Here is a 15,256-nt window from a genome sequence, read left to right as displayed (position 1 = left end):
TGCCATGCAGAAAGTCTCGGCACCCTGGAGGCCCCCCCGAGGCGCAGGTTCCGGGCCCCGCCCCGCCCGCCAGCCACTCGCGGCCACTCACCGTCCTCCTGGCTGTGGAGGTTCTGGGGGCTCCTCATCCTCTCGTCCTGGCTGGGGCTCAGGCTGGAGGCCAGGTGCGGGTCAGCTGACATCCATGTGGAGTCGTTCATATCAAAATCCTCGCTGCTCACAGAAGTCTCATCCTGCCGGGCAGAGGCGGCAGGGCTCAGCGGGGCCCAGCCCGGCCCAGCACATCTGGACGTGGCACCAGAGGCCACGGCGGGGCGGGGGGGGGGGTAACCTCCAGCCCCGCGTCCCCCACCCCCCCAGTGGAAGTGGCCTGCACTCTGGTTCCTGTCGGAAGCTGGGGCCAGGCTGGAGCCCAGGCTGGGCCCGTCTGTAATTGAAGACAATTACGAGGTCTCACATCCTGTGGGGCGCTAAGGGGCCTGGCCCTTCCCCGGGAGCCCAGACTGGGAGCAACACAGTAAACAAGGGCCACCGCACCCCCACGCCCGGCCTGCAGCTCACCCAGGGCCCAGGCAGCCCAAAGTGGGGAGCAGAGCCTGGGGGGGAGGGGGGGTGAGCACGCTGGCCGCCCCCACCAGCTGGCCGCCTCCCGCCTCCCAAGGAGCATACATGGAATTCCTCTCTCCCACTCCCCCGGCCCAGAGGACATTTCTGTCTTCCTCTTCCTAACCTTTGCTGGGCTTCAAAGATAGGCTCTTGGGCAGCTTCCAGACCTGCAAAGGCCAGCCCCGAAGTGTGGGGAAGGAAGGGGGTGGGGCAGGCCAGGGCTCGGGGGTTCGGCTCTGGGCCCTGGGGGGCCGCCAGGGCCTTCCACACTTCCACACGGCCGGGAGGCCTGCCGGGGAGGACCACGCCTGCCTCCTGGCCCCTGGCTCGCTCTGAGAGCCTTTGGCCAGTCATCTGGGAACCCCCGGGGTGGGGCCCCCTTCCATCCAGCCCTCTGGCGGGAAGGGACCCAACCTCCCTCCCGGTGGACCGGCCTCTTTCAAGAGCAGCAACTGTGCCTGGGAACTCGTGGAAAACAGCAAAGACGAGGCCAGCAGCCCCATACCCCACACCCGCTCAAGCCTGGCAGCCGGGCCCCGCCCTCTCTGCGCCACCAGGTCCCCCTCCTCCTCCCACTTGGAACTTTCCTGGGCTGCCGATCCCCGGGCGGACACATCTGCTATCCAAGTGCCGGGGAGCTGGCATGGTCAGCCCCTGCCCTGCCACGGGGGCTGGCACGCAAATTCCTGGCATTCACGGCTTCCCTGCACGGCACCCTCTGCCACCAAACGCGGAGATGTGACCAAGCCTGGCCACCAGCTCTGCTCAGCTGGGAAGGGTGGGGGGGAGCCAAGCAGGAGTCTGGGGGAGAAGGGAGATGGGGAACCCTCAGGGGGCCCCTCCCTCCCAGTCCCTGCCGCGGGACCCCAGCTCCTCCGACACTAGGGAGTCCAGGGTCATCTCCCCAAGGCCCCTCACATTCACTGGGGTGCCTGTCTGCGCGGGCCTGGATGGCACAGCCCCACCAAGGGCACTCTCCGCAGAGCAAAGGGCTCCCTGCCCCTGCCCCGCTGGAACAGGAGGTGCCCACCACGCCCAGCGCAGGGTAGGTGCCAAATCTCCTGGCCCCCGGGCATGCCGCACCCCCCCCACCTGCGACCCCCTGCAGCCTGTGCCTCCACCTGCCCCGTCCACTCACCCCCAGGGATTTCCCAAGCAGGGGCTCTCCTCGATGTGGAATTCCAGATGCTCTGGGCCGGGGGGAGGTGGGGAGGCAGAGGGCACGGCTGCAGGGAAGCACATCTGAGTGCCAGCCACAAAGGGAAGTGGCCCCCAGCAACTGAGGCGACGCGGGTGGTCAGTGACAGGTGGGGTATGGGAAGCCCCTCTGAGGGCCTGCCATAGTGTGAGAGGGGAGGGTGGCCATGGGGGGTGGCCATGGGGAGCACGGGCCGTAGGGTGCCGGGAATAGCCAGGTACTGAGCGGTCACGGGGCAGCGTTGCCCCCACTCCAGGCAGAATTTTGTCCAGCTCAGAGGCGGGTGAGGGTCCACTCAACACACAGGGGTCTCGTGGGGCAAGGGAAAGGCAGAGCACACCACCCAGCTCACGGTGCCCCACTCTGCCCAGGAACTGAACAGTCTCTCCCCAGGAGGGGTGGTCTCGCTTCGCCTTGCCCAGGTCGGTCGGGAAAGTCCAGAGTCTGGCCTCCTTGCACAGGAGAGCAAGAGCCACAGGAGGGGTACAACCCTCAGGTCACCCCCTCCCCTGCGCTGCCTCCCAGCCTTCAGGCTTACGGTCCAGCTCCTCACCTAGACCTACGTGCTCTGCAGCTCTGCCACAGGGGTCCAGGCACGCCCCTTCCTCTGTGGCATCCGGCCAGCTGCCTCCACTAGGCCCTCACAGAGCCCCGGGCTTGGCCCAGAGACGCGGGAGTCCTGCCCAAGAGTGCCCAGTGGCCTCTGTTTCCTGGGCCCCCATGAGGCCAGTGAGGCTGAGCCCTTCCCACTGCCCGGCTAAGAAAGAGGACGCGCCATGAGTCAGACGACCGGGGACCCCACTCATCATCCTGGAAGGGGGACCACATGTGGGGGACAGTCACTGCCAGCTCACCATCTCTCACTCACAGCTGCACCAGAGTCTAGGCTTTTTTCAGGCTCAGGTAACTTCAAGATCCACCAGTGATGCCCCCCAGCGCCAGCTCTGACAGGTCCAAGGGGTCCGAGAGGGGCAGTACTCAGATAAAGAAGAGCCCAGTACACGCTCTGGTCTTTCTACATCATCTCACCATCGCCCTGTTTGGTTTTTTTTGGGGGGGGGGGTCACACCTGGCAATGTTACTCCTGGCTCTGCACTGAAGAATTACTCCTGGCGTTGCATTCAGGAGACCATATGGGATGCCGGGGATCGAACCTGGGTCGGCAGTGTGCAGGGCAAATGCCCCACTCACTGTACTATCACTCCGGCCCTCCATCGTCCTCTTTGAACAACCCGAGATCTGCTACCTGTCCCGGGAACAGCGGCCCCAAAGCACCAGAGCTGGTGGTACAGCAGGGATGTGGGAACAAAGACGGCCGGTGCCAGAGCCTGGAGCACAAACCACCACACCCAGGGGCCTCCTCACCATGCTGCCCCTACAGCTGCAACAGAGCAAAGGCCTCCTAGTGAGACCCCGGGGGGACCCCCCGGCCACACGCTTGCCTCCCGGCTGGCTCTCCCCAGCCAGGCCAGATGTGCTGGATTTGCATCTCCTGTGTGCAGGGACACAGAATGACGACGGTCTGCTTCCTCTAAGCAGACAGAGTGGCCGATACTCCGAGGCTCCTCCAAACCAGGTGGGAAAGGGCTTGCGGGACCTTCTCCCCAACCCTCCGCCGACCGCAGAAAGGCGCTCGGACACACGGAACTCCGTTTTGTGACCTTTGATTTCAGACGTAGATCCTGTTACTCTATGGCTCACAGTAATTTTTTTTCTAAAGGGGAGAAATTTAGTCATCTCGCCAAATTTTAAAAATATAGACAGGGGCTAGAGTGAGAGCACCGCGGGCAAGGCACTTGCCTTGGTGTCGCCAACTCAGATTTGATCCCCAGCATCCCACACGGTGTCCCAAGCGCCACCAGGAATGATGCCTGAGTGCAGAGTGCAGAGCCAGTAAAGTGCCGTGTGTAAGTCACCTGGCCTTGCGCTCAGCCAACCCAGGTTGATTCCTGATCCCAGATCTCCCAAGCACTGCAGACTGACCCCTGAGCACCACCAAGTGTGGCCAGAACTCAGACAGAAAAAAAAGCAACAAAATCATTCAAAACAACAGGGGGCTGGAGCAGTAGTACAGAGGGTAAGGCATTTGCCTGGCACATGGCTGCCCCGGGTTCGATCCCCAGCACGCCACACGGTCCCCTGAGCCCCGTCAGGAGTGACCCCTGAGCGCAGAACCAGGAGTAAGCCCCGATGGTATACAGGTGTGCCCCCCAAAACACTAATAATGACAAAACACACTAAGTCTTGGGTGTTTTTTTATTTTTGGGTCACACCTGACGATGCACAGGGGTCACTCTTGGCTTTGCACTCAGGAATTACTCCCGACGGTGCTCAGGGGACCATACGAGATATATGGGATGCTGGGGATCTAACCCAAGTCGGCCGCGTGCAGGACAAACGCCGCACTATCGCTCCGTGCCCAAAATGCACTAAGTTTTGATCTCACTTGGATCCCGCATCCATACTCTCCCAGTCACCCACTGCCCCTGAGCCCCGGCTACAGAACAGACCAATTACACAGGCATTTACCAGCACACGCAGCCCAGATGTGCAGGGTGGGGGCAGACCACCCGCGTCTCAGGGGCTGTGCGGGAGAGCAGCCTGCACAGGCTTTGAGCTGACAGGGCCTGGGGCCTGAGCACCCGCCTGCAGCCTCCCCGAGCCCCAGCCCACCCAGAGCCCACAGGGTAAACTCCACTTGACTTTCCTCCTGCTGGGATCTCAAGGGAATCCTGGCCTCGGTTCTCCTTCGGTAAACACACTTCACTCAACTTTCAACAGGAGTAAAGGGCGGGAGAGAAGTAGTACAACAGGTAAGGCACTTGCCTTGCATGTCGTCAGGCTGGGTTCGAGCCCTGGTGCCTCCTACCCCGGAGCCCCTCAGAGATTGATCCCTGAGCCAGGAGTTAGCCCTGAGCACCCTGGGCGTGGGTGACCCCCAAAGCAAAACCAAAAGGGCATGAATGACCCACTGCCTCTGGCCCCTCCTGCCCCAAGCATCGGCCTGCCCGCTGTCCTGGGCCTGGCTCCTCTGCTCCTGGCTCCTGGACCCCGCCAGAGCCTGCAGCCTTGCCCACCTGTTCCTAACAGCCCATTCCTAGCTGAGTACCACAAGGCCTGGGCCACTGAGCCACTGGGCCGGGCGACCCGCTGCTCTGAGAAAGGGGCTGAGGAGTGGGGCTCGGGGGGTGGGGGTGGGGGTGGGCGTCACAGGCAGGCAAGCAGCACCCCACCCACCCAGGGCCCTGACCAGATACAGGGAAAGGACACAGGGTCCAGCTCTCCGGCGCTTATCTGCAGTCCAAAATTCACGGGCAGGCGGGTGCTCTCCGCCCGGTGCCCGGGCACTGGCCCTTCCTGCTTTGCAGACAAACCAGCTGCAGGAGCGAGCAAGGGGCCCAGCCCAGGAGGAGGAGGAGGTGAGCTGGGGAGCTGGGGGGGTGGGGTGGGGGCGGAGGGGGTGGCCGCACAGCTGTCTCCGTGGCGTGTAACTGTGTGCAGGTGCTATCAGTAACCTGATTAGTTTACAACTGGGGTCAATTTCTCGGGAACTGGGTTCCTGGTGCCTCTGAAGTGGAGCCATTTGCATCCTCCAGGACAGGGATCCTGGGGTGTGCCTCGCACGACATTTTCCAGGCCTTTCCTCCCGGGCGCTGTAACTCTATCTCCACCACTTGCTCAGGGGGAAAGAAAAGGGGGAGGATTTGCTGAGAATTTAGTGAGCCTGTGGGCCAGCAGCCCTGAGCCTGGGGTGTGTCTCAGGGAGACGTGGGGGGCAGGGATGTGCCTTGCCTAGGGTTGCTGCTGGCCAAACAGAAAGCACACCCACCCTAGGGCCAGCTCCACCGCCCCCCCCACGCTCCCTGCTGGAGAGACCCCCAAGCTCAGGCTGACTGCTGCCCCAGATCGGGCACTATACAGCTGGGGGGGGAGGGGGGCATCAAGGCGCAGAAGGTGGTGCAGGGCTGAACCCCTCCCGGATCCCAGCCATCTTCTGTCCCAGGCAACCCTTTCCCTGGTCTCCATGTCAGCAAGCCCCACGCACGCAGTCTTCAGAGCATGCCAAGAAGGTACTGAACCGCGCTTGACCCCCCCCCACCCCCACTTAACCACTTCCGTCCACCCGGGCTGGACCCGGGAAGCCCCCCTCTCCCAGCGGGACCTCGGGTGGTCTGGGGAGGGGGAGGTGAGGTTCCCCATCACCACCACCACCACCACCACCACCACCACCACCACCACCACCGTCAGGGGTGGGGGAGCGGCCTGCACGCACAGGCGCCCCTCCCCTCCCCCTTCTTGCACACACAACCGCCTCCTCTGCTCACAAGGCACCAGCCCTTCTGGGAAATGTCAAGTGGGGAGGGCGGAGGCCTGGCCAGGCATCTACCGCACTCCCCGCCCCCTTAGAGACCCCTGCCCCAGCTCGTACCTGGAGGCCACCAGGAGCCCTGCGACCCCATGCCCCATGTCCACACACACAGGGATGCCCATGGCCGTGATGCCGGGATGCTGGGAGGGAGCTTTTCCAACACCTTCCTACTCGCCGGGCAAGTGTAAAACGAGCTTTTGTTTCTTAAGCAAAGGCAACTGGCTCTTTTCCCAGGGCTCTGCACCATGAGGGCCCCACTGATAGCCCAGGCCCTGCTGTGAACTGGGGGCAGGGGGGGTTGGGGGGTGTCCCTTGAAAAGGGAGGCTGGAGAGATGAGCCTCAGAGTGCAGCGGCGGGCCAGGGAGCCCCCAGGCACCACCTCTGCTCCAAGAGGCAATCCCCTGCAGGATTCTCCTTCCAAGAAAATGACTCAGGCGAACCCAAAAAAGTTCTTTAGCAACTGTTGGGGTAGGGGGCCAGGGCAATGCAGCCCCGGGGCTGTCAAGACCCCAGAAGTTCTCCCAAGTCTGACTTTGGGGGTGCTGGGCTTGGAGCGTTTCAGGCAGGAAGGTGCCGGATGCTGAATGGGGGCGTTGTGTCACCCCACACTGGGAAGCATGGGGCAGAGGGGGGGGTGCTGAGGGAGGAGGTGCAGTCTGGAAACAAGCTCAGCGTGAGCTGGGATTAGACAGGAGCTAGATATTATTCAAGGACACACACACACACACACACACACAGGCCCCGCCAGCTTTCCAAGGAGGGGCTTGCTGACCAGCTGGGGGTTAAACCATCACAGGGGCCTGGAACACAGATGGGGCTCCCCTTCCCGCCCCCATCTGCCCCCCAATTCCCAGAGCAGAGCTCCAGCGAGATCTGGGTGCCCGGGTCCCATTACAAGGATGGGTTCCCACCCCCACCCCCAGGCGCTGAGAGAGACCCCACCCCCACCCCACCCCCCTTGGTAGGCTGGGCCCAAGCTGGGGGTTCCAGCGGATTCTGGGATAAGTAGGGCTTTATCTCAGGGGAGAATCTATTTCAAGCCAAGATCCTTCTGAGAAAGAGGAGGAAATCACAGAGTCCAAACACCATTTCAGGTGAAATCAGGAGGTTATTAATCTCCCCTCAGAGAAGGCAGAAAGGAAAATCAATGTTCTAGAGGGGGGAAAGAAGGGTTCCATTTGAATTAATGGGTTTGTGGCTTCTCCATTGATCTGCGCCTCTTCACACTTTCTTTTTGTGCTTTTGTGCTCTCGGGGAGGCGGGAGGGAGGGGATCGGGGAGGAGGGGGTGGGCCTCCGGGTACGGAAAAGGACGGTCTAACCTTAACCTTTCCCGGGGAATAATGCTAATTAGCGCGGCTTAATGAGAACTTCCCCCAGGAAGCGCGGCCGGGCAGGGGCCACCGGCCTCAGCTCCAGGTGGGACCCCGGAGCCCCGGTCACTTCGGAACCCCGGCGGCCGGCGGAAAAATGCGGAATGCACGCCCCCACCCCGCCCCCAAGCGTCCGGACCTGAAGGACTCGGCGGAGCGCGGAGAGCGCGACCCGCGGGAGGTGCCAACGCAACTTAACCCGAGCGCTCGAGCCCCCCGCGGGCGCGCCGCCCGCGCCCCGCGGAGCCCCCGGCCCGAAGGGTGCCCCCCGGCACACCTGCGCGGCAGGAGCTGCCGAAGTGGGCGCAACTCTGCCAACCCCGTCCCAACTCCCCGCGCCCAGGCGGGGAGCCCCTCCCGGCCACTCCGCGCTTCCCGTCCTCACATCCCCAAACACAGTCAGTCCACTTCCCTTCTGGCCGCGGCCGCCCCCCGCCCGCCGGCCCGCGGACGCCTTCCCAGCCCGGCCGCCGCACAATACCGCGGCGCGGCGCGCACAATCGCCGCCCCCCGGGCCCGGCGGCGCGCGCGGGTCCCGGGGCAGTCGGGGCCAGGCCCTCCGGGGCAGGCTCCACGGACCCCCGCGCCCCCGCATCGCCGCCGGCCACCTCGGCCGCCGCCCCCGACCCCGCCGGCCCCGGGCGCAGCAGCCGCTCCCCCGCGCCCCTTTGCCCCGGCCCCGGCGCAGGAAGCGCCCCCGCTCCCCTCCCCGGAACCCCTCCAGCCCCCCGCCCCCCAACCGCACATCAACGGCCGGCGGCAGGCGGGGGGCGCGGCCGGGGGCCCGGAAACGGCCCGGGCCCGGGCGCCGGGCCGGACTCCGTACCTGGGCGGGCGGCGAGGCGAGGCGAGGCGGGGACGGGCGGCCGCGCTCGGCGAGTGAGCGGGGCGGGCGGCGCTGACAGCCCCGCGGCTCCAGCTGCTGCTGCCGCCGCCGCCGCCGCCGCCGCTGCTGCTGCCGCCGCGCCTGCCCGGGGAGAGGGGCTGGCACCGCCGCGGCGCGTCACTGCCCGGCCCGGGGGCGGGGGTGGCCAGGGGGAGGGCCCAGGCGAGCGGCGGCGGCGGCGGCGGCGGCGGCGCCGCGGCCGGGAGGGAGGAAGGCGGAGGAGGGGGGCACCGGGCACGGGGAGGCGGGGGAGGGGGCGGGACCGGGCGCGGGGCGGGGGCCGGGGGGAGGGGAGCGCCGGGAGGGCGCACGCCGCGGGAGGAGGCGGAGGAGGAGGTGCGGGGGCGGGCGGGGAGGAGGAGTGGGCGCGGGGGCGGGGGAGGGTGGAGAGAGGGAAGGAGGCACCCGGAGAGCGGAGAAAGGAGGGAGAGGCGGGGGCTGGGGGGAAGGAGGAAGGCGGGGGTGCGGGGCCAGGTAGGGGGGAGGGCTGAGGGCGCGCTGGACGCGGCGCCGTGCGCTCCGGGGGGGCCGGGGGGAGCGCGTCCTTAAGGGGGACGCGCTGGGAGCCGGAGCCCGGCCGCGGGGGTCTGAGTCCGGAGCCTCGCCCCCCTCTCCCTCCCCACCCCGCGGCACCCGGGGCCGCCGCAGCCTTCGGATCGGGGGCTGCCGGGTCACCCGACCGGCTCTCGGCGTGCCGGCCGAGCGAGGAGCGACTTAGCCCAAAGAAAGTGACTCAGGCCCCATTAGGAACTCCAGGCGCCCCGGGGCCTTCGCGCAGACCCGGGGACCCCCGCGCGCCTCCCAGTCCCCGACGGGCGCGGGTCCCCGCTGGGCGGGGCTGCAGGCCGGGAGGGAGTGTGTGTGCGTGTGTGTGTGTGTGTGTGTTGGGGGGTGGGGAGCTGGACCCCCCCACCCGGTCGGCGGGAGCGAGACCGGGTCTGAGAGAGCCAGGCACGTGGCGAGCTCTCGGCCGCCCCCCGGCCTCGGCCCCGGCCCCGCTCACGCCCCCCGCCCCCCCAGCCCGCGTCTTGATCAAGTTCAAGCTCGGCGCGGCGCGCTGCCCACCCGCTGCCCCCTCCTCCCCACTCCCCTCCCCCTCCCGCTATTCCGCACCGTCTCGCCTCTTCACTCTTCCTTTGTCTCTTTCCCACCACTTAGTTCACACCCACCCCCGCTCCGCTCCGTCCGTGCCCCCCGGGGCGGGCGCCCGGGCGCGGGCCGCGCTCACCTGTCCGACCCGAACCTCTCAGCGACGCCGAGCGCCCGGCCCGCGGGTCGCGGGGCCGCGGGCTCCGCGCGGCGCTTCGCAAAGGCGCCCGAGGAAAGTAATGGGATGCGCCCGAGGACGCGGCGCCCTCCCCGGCCCGGGCGCGCGCCGGCCGCCGACGCGCAGCATCGCCGGAGCCCGGAGGAGCCGCGCGGCGCGGGGCGCACGCGGGCTGGGGGGTGGGGGGGAGGTGGGCGCGCGGGGCCCGCCGCCTCCGCGCCGCCGCCGCCGCCCGCCGCTCGTGCGCCCCCGAGCCGGGAGGAGGAGACCCCCGCGGAGAGGAGGGCTCGGAGCCGCCACCCCCACCGCTGTCGAACGCACTCTCCGTTACCGCCGAGCGGCCCCCGGGAGGGAAGGCGAGGGGCGAAGGGGAGCCGAGCCCAGCCTGCGCTCTCGAACGGGGGGTGGCGGGGATGGTGTGCCCTTGCGGGGTTTCTGCGGAGGAGACGGCCGGAGCCAGACCAAAAAGCCAAGGCAGAAGAAACAACAACTCAGCCCACGGCGGTCCCCCCGCCGCGCTCCCCGCGCCGCATCCCAGAAGGGCGATTGCCGACTGACTTGACGCCACGACTCGTTCGCGGTGGGACCCGCGAGGACGAGAAAGCCGGACAGCCTCGGCGATTGTTGGCGATTTTGAAACTGACTGCCTTTAACCCTCCCAACTTTTTTTCTGGGTTTTGTGGGTTTTCTTTCTTTTTCTCTTTCTTTTTTTTCCCCCAAAGCCTTTTTCTTTCTTTGCACCGAAAGCTTTGCATTGTGGAGCATCGGAGGTAAACAAGGCTCCCTCTTCAGGTGGGACTTGGAAGTGCACCACGCCACGGGCTCGGCTGAGTGTTTCACCCCATTAGAAGAAGAAAAAAAAGATGACAACACATAGCGCATTAACGGCACACAGGCGTCCTCGAGCAGCCGCCAGAGCCATCGCCCGTCGATAGAAGGCAATCTCCGATTTGAAAGAGGGTCTGGGCGTGCTGCTCATTAGCACCTCTTATTCCTGAAAACACACGCACTTCCAAACCAGTTCCCCCCAGTTCTCTCTTAGGTGGCTCCGGGCCCCCCTCTGCGCCCCGGGACAGCGGGGAGGCTTCCTTGCCGGCGCGGCCACACATTTGGGTGCCTCACACTTCTTTTTTTAGCATTAATTAGTGGCCAAGACTGCAGTTCATTCCCAGGGGACTGGGCTTTTCCCGTGTGGAGGAGATGGAAAGCAGGCTAGTGCCTCTCTCTGCCTTGCACCTCCTTTCTGGGGACCTTTGACATCGCCAGGCCTGAGTCACTGTTTCACAGGGGCAGTGGACATCCGGGCTGGAAATAAGTCAAAAGCCACCACCGGAGTGCAGGAAGTGCAAAGGTGCACTTGTACCCAGATACCCACCTCTTCTCTGACTAATAAAAGCTGGTGGGTGCCGCCCAGGAGGGCAGAGCAGAGATCCTCTCTGGGCACGAAATGTGAACTCAACTCGGGTGCCACCTCTGCCATAAACTGGCACAGAGAGCAGCTGGGAGCCCTGGAATTAGGCGAGGATCCGTGTGTGCTGAAGCCTGCAGAATCTCCCCTCCGGATTCCCGCAGAAGCGGCTGCGCCTGGAGTAACCTTGTGTAGGTTGCTTTCCGGAGAAGGAGGAGGAGGCGGGGCGGCGTCCTTGTGCCTCTGGACAACTCCCTCCATCCTTAAAGTGGCCACAGCCCAGGTCCCAGCAAGGAATGTCGTGACCTAGTTTCCTGAGCACTCCTCCCAATAGTGAGTCCCCTCTCCCAGCCGGGGTCTGGGGGAGACGCGGCAGAGGAGGCTGCTCTGGGCTGCTTAAAGGGGCAGTACTGCCTTTGTGCCTCCTCCGCCTCCACCCCCAGGAGCTGCAGACAGTGGGGGCCTTTGTCAGCGGGTGTTGCAGGGGGAGCTCCTTCAGCATCTCCACCCCAGCCCCTCCAGGCAGATTTCCTCGAAGAAATGAGAGTGTCCCCCCCCCCCAAGTGGAGCCTGGCCTTGGGGACCCAGGAGTTGGTTACAAAGGATGACAGGAGCTTCATGTGACCAGAGCGTAGGAAAGTGTTCAAACAGCTCATTAAAATAAAGACCAAAACATTTACCCAGACCCTCAAGGACGGAGAGGGAGTTCCTTGCACGGCCAAGGAAGAGATCTGCTGGACATCCCTGAGAGCAAAGGACCAAATGCCCCCTGTGCTGGCCTTTGGCGTCACCAGTGTGGTGTCCCCCACAGGCTGGAGGACTGAACCCAAAATGACCTGTCACAGCCAGACCAGAAACGCAGAGAGGGGGCTGTCCCCGCCAACAGCCCTGCACTCTTGAAAGATGCCCGGTCATTTACTTGACTGGTCTAAATCAAGTAAAAGAAATAACTGGGGCCGGAGCAATAGCACAGCGGGGTAGGGCCCTCTGGTCTTGCCCGCAAACCATCCATCCCCAGCATCCCAAGTGGTCGCCTGAGCACTGCCAAGAGTAATTCCTGCACGCAGAGCCAGGAGTAACCCCTGAGCATCACCGGGTGTAACCCCAAAGCCAAAAATGAAATAACTATGTGCCAGGTTTGAATCCTAGAGACAAGGGAGGAGGTGGGGACAGGGGACAGTAGAGGCAGGGGATGGACAAGGGAGGAAAAGAAGCAGAGACGGGGGTGGGGGGAGCAAGGATGAGAGCTGAAAGGTCAAGGGAGGGCCCTCTGAGTAAGCCCACTTGCCTCTTGCTGCCTCCCCTTGGCAGAAGTTGACAGATGAAGACTTGGGGCAAAGGGAATGGTTGGTGCAAAGGGCATGAAGGGGCTTGGCATGTTTGAGGAACAGAAAGGAGACCAGTGTCCCTAGAGCAGCAGGCTGGGGGAAGGGAGGAGGCGGTGAGCGGGTAGTGAGGAACAGAGGCCCCGATCTTATCCTTGGAGGGGGGCAGGACAAGTGTAGCTCAGAGGAGCTGGGATTTGAAGGACAGCAGGGAGCTGAGCTCACAAATGGGATAGGACGAGATTCTAGCTCTTGCATAAGATGAGCGGTGAGGGCGCCAAAGGCACCGCTCTCAGCCTCAGTTTCCTCCCCCACCAAGTCAATACAAGACTGTGTCTAATGTAGTATTGGCAAAGTTTCCACAATGGAGGTCGGAAACAGAGGCAGCCAAGGGCTGGAGCAATAGGACAGAGAGTAGGGGGCTTGCCTTGCACACAGCTGATCAAGGTTCAATCCCCGCTATCCCCTGTGGACCATCAGGAGCACTGTCAGGAGTAAGGAGTAATACCTGAGTGCAGAGCCAGGAGGAACCCTGAGCATTGTTGGGTGTGACAGAGAAAGAAAGAAAGAGAGAGAGAGGGAGGGAGGGAGGGAAAGAGAGGAAGGAAGGGAGGGAGGGAGGGAGGGAGGGAAAGGGAGGGAGGGAGGGAAAGAGAGAGAGAGAGAAAGAGAAGGAAGGAAGGGAAAGAAAGAAAGAAAGGAAGGAAGGAAGGAAGGAAGGAAAGAAAGAAAGAAAGAAAGAAAGAAAGAAAGGAAGGAAGGAGAAAGGGAAGGAAAGGAAAGAAAAAAAGAGAAAGAAAGAAGAGTGAAAGGGAAGGAATGAAGGAAGGAAGAGAAAGAAAGGAGAGAGAGAAAGGGAAGGAAGGAAGATGAAAGAAAGAGAAAGAAAGAAGAGAGAAAGGGAAGGAATTAAGGAAGGAAGAGAAAGAAGAGAGAAAGGGAAGGAAGCAAGATGAAAGAAAGAAAGAAAAAGAAAAGAAAGGAAAGAAGAGAAAGGGAAGGAAGGAAGGAAGGAAGGAAGGAAGGAAGGAAACTGAGGCAGCCAGCATTTTCAAGCCTGACTGACCATCCCCAGCCATGAGGATGGTCAGTAGGGCTCTTGCCTTGCCTTGCCAGAATCCCATATGGTCCCCTGAGCATTGCCAGGAGTGAGTCCTGAGTACAGAGCCAGGACTAACCTCTGCCTCCCCAACCTCATGCCCCCAGGCCAGTCATGTGCTTAGGGTCCCGGAGGCAGGGAGCAAAACGGTGCCCTGGACTCTGCCTGGGCCGGAGTGTAGCTCAACGGGATGACCACAGGCCTGGGCTCCATCACTGGCACAGAGTTCCCCAAGTCGTAAGCCAGGAGTAGCCCCTGAATGGTATGACCCACCCCCCCACACGAAAGATAGGGATCTTTGCTCCAGGGAGTGGAGGGGGGAGCTTCTCATCACCAAAATGGTCCTTGGGGATGGCCAGGCCTCCCAGTGACCCTGTCCCTGCCGCGCTGAGCATTTATTTTATCTTGTTGCAGCCCATCTTGGAGGCATGGAGGAACCTGACTCCCCTCACCCTCTTCATGGGGACTGGAGCATGGACGCATCCAGACCTGAGTTAATTTAGTTTCTTTCCGTTTTATCTTTCCTTTTCTTTCTCTCTCTCTCCTTTTTCTCTTTCTTTTTTTCTGTTTTATTTTTTTTTTCTTTTTTGAGTCACACCCGGCAATACACAGGGGTTACTCCTGGCTTTACACTCAGGAATTACCCCTGGCGGTGCTCAGGGGACCATATGGGATGCTGGGTATCGAACCTGGGTCGGCCGCATGCAAGGCAAACGCCCTACCCACTGTGCTATTGCTCCAGCCCCTGTGTCCGCCCCCCCCTCCGGGCTATAGCTGGTGATGCTCAGAGGTTAGTCCTGGCTCTGCACTCAGGAGTCACTCCTGGCAATGCTCAGGGGACCATATGGGATTCTGACAAGGCAAGGCAAGAGCCCTACCAGCTGTACTTCTTTCTTTCCTTTCCGTCTTTCTTTCTTTCTTTCCTTCTTTCTTTCTATATCCCTTGCCTATCTCTCTCTTTTGCAAGTGAAAAAAAAACTCATACATTTTATGAATATGAAATCCTTTCCTTTTGTTTGTGATGGAATTTTTTTTTGGCCATGTGGAAATTTTACATTTTTATACCAGTTAATTATCTTTTCATTTTAGATTTTTGGATTTTCAGTCAAAATAAAGGTGGTTCCCCCAACATCCACATACTCTAAGATGATGAAAGTAATTCAATATTTTCTTCTGGAGCATTTTAACTTCCTTACATTAAAATCATTATTTCATCTGTAATTTATCTCCAAATAGTGAGATGAAGAGCTAGCTAATTTTTCCTTTTGGTGGCTAGACAAGTTGTTGCAAAACTCTCTGTCTCTGTCTCTCTGTCTCTGTCTCTCTCTCCTCCCTCCCCTTTGTGCAGGTCCCCATTCAAGTCTCACCTCGCCCTCTCACTTCCTTGTGGCTCTGACATCAAATTGGAGGTTGGGGTGCCTTGGCCCCTGGAAAACCTTCCCAATACAATCTTTTTAAGCAAGTCAACTCTGTCATGCACTCATTCCCCATGATTTTTGTCTATTCCCTCCCAATCCCAGTCTCGGCACTCTAGAACATAACTGAGGACCTGGTCGGGTTAACACTCTCCTCTACCTCCACGAACAGCAGTGCCAACTGCCCCCACAGAGCAAGACCAGAAGTATACTCCAGCAGAGAGTACTCCGGCTGAACTGGAGAACAGAGGGGAGTTTCTGCCTTAGGGGCTGTTTTGAGTCACACCTGGCGATGTTCAGGGGAGGGAGA

At 62.1% G+C, this 15,256-nt stretch overlaps 1 protein-coding gene across 2 annotated transcripts in view; it reads right to left on the bottom strand.

Moving 5' to 3' along the window:
* Nucleotides 1–15,256, bottom strand: part of NOL4L (nucleolar protein 4 like) — a 127,253-nt gene that overhangs the window by 17,496 nt on the left and 94,501 nt on the right. For both annotated transcript variants that reach the window (XM_056121385.1, XM_056121386.1), the window contains exon 5: nt 92–233. In XM_056121385.1, the coding sequence (XP_055977360.1) occupies nt 92–233 (142 nt within the window). The remainder of the gene's footprint in view (nt 1–91; nt 234–15,256) is intronic.

Source organism: Sorex fumeus, unplaced genomic scaffold (genome assembly GCF_029834395.1).
Source record: "Sorex fumeus unplaced genomic scaffold, SorFum_2.1 ptg000044l, whole genome shotgun sequence".
Classification (NCBI taxonomy): domain Eukaryota; kingdom Metazoa; phylum Chordata; class Mammalia; order Eulipotyphla; family Soricidae; genus Sorex; species Sorex fumeus.
The sequence above is the reverse complement of the archived record's forward strand: the minus strand, read 5'-3'. Positions and strand labels throughout refer to the sequence as shown.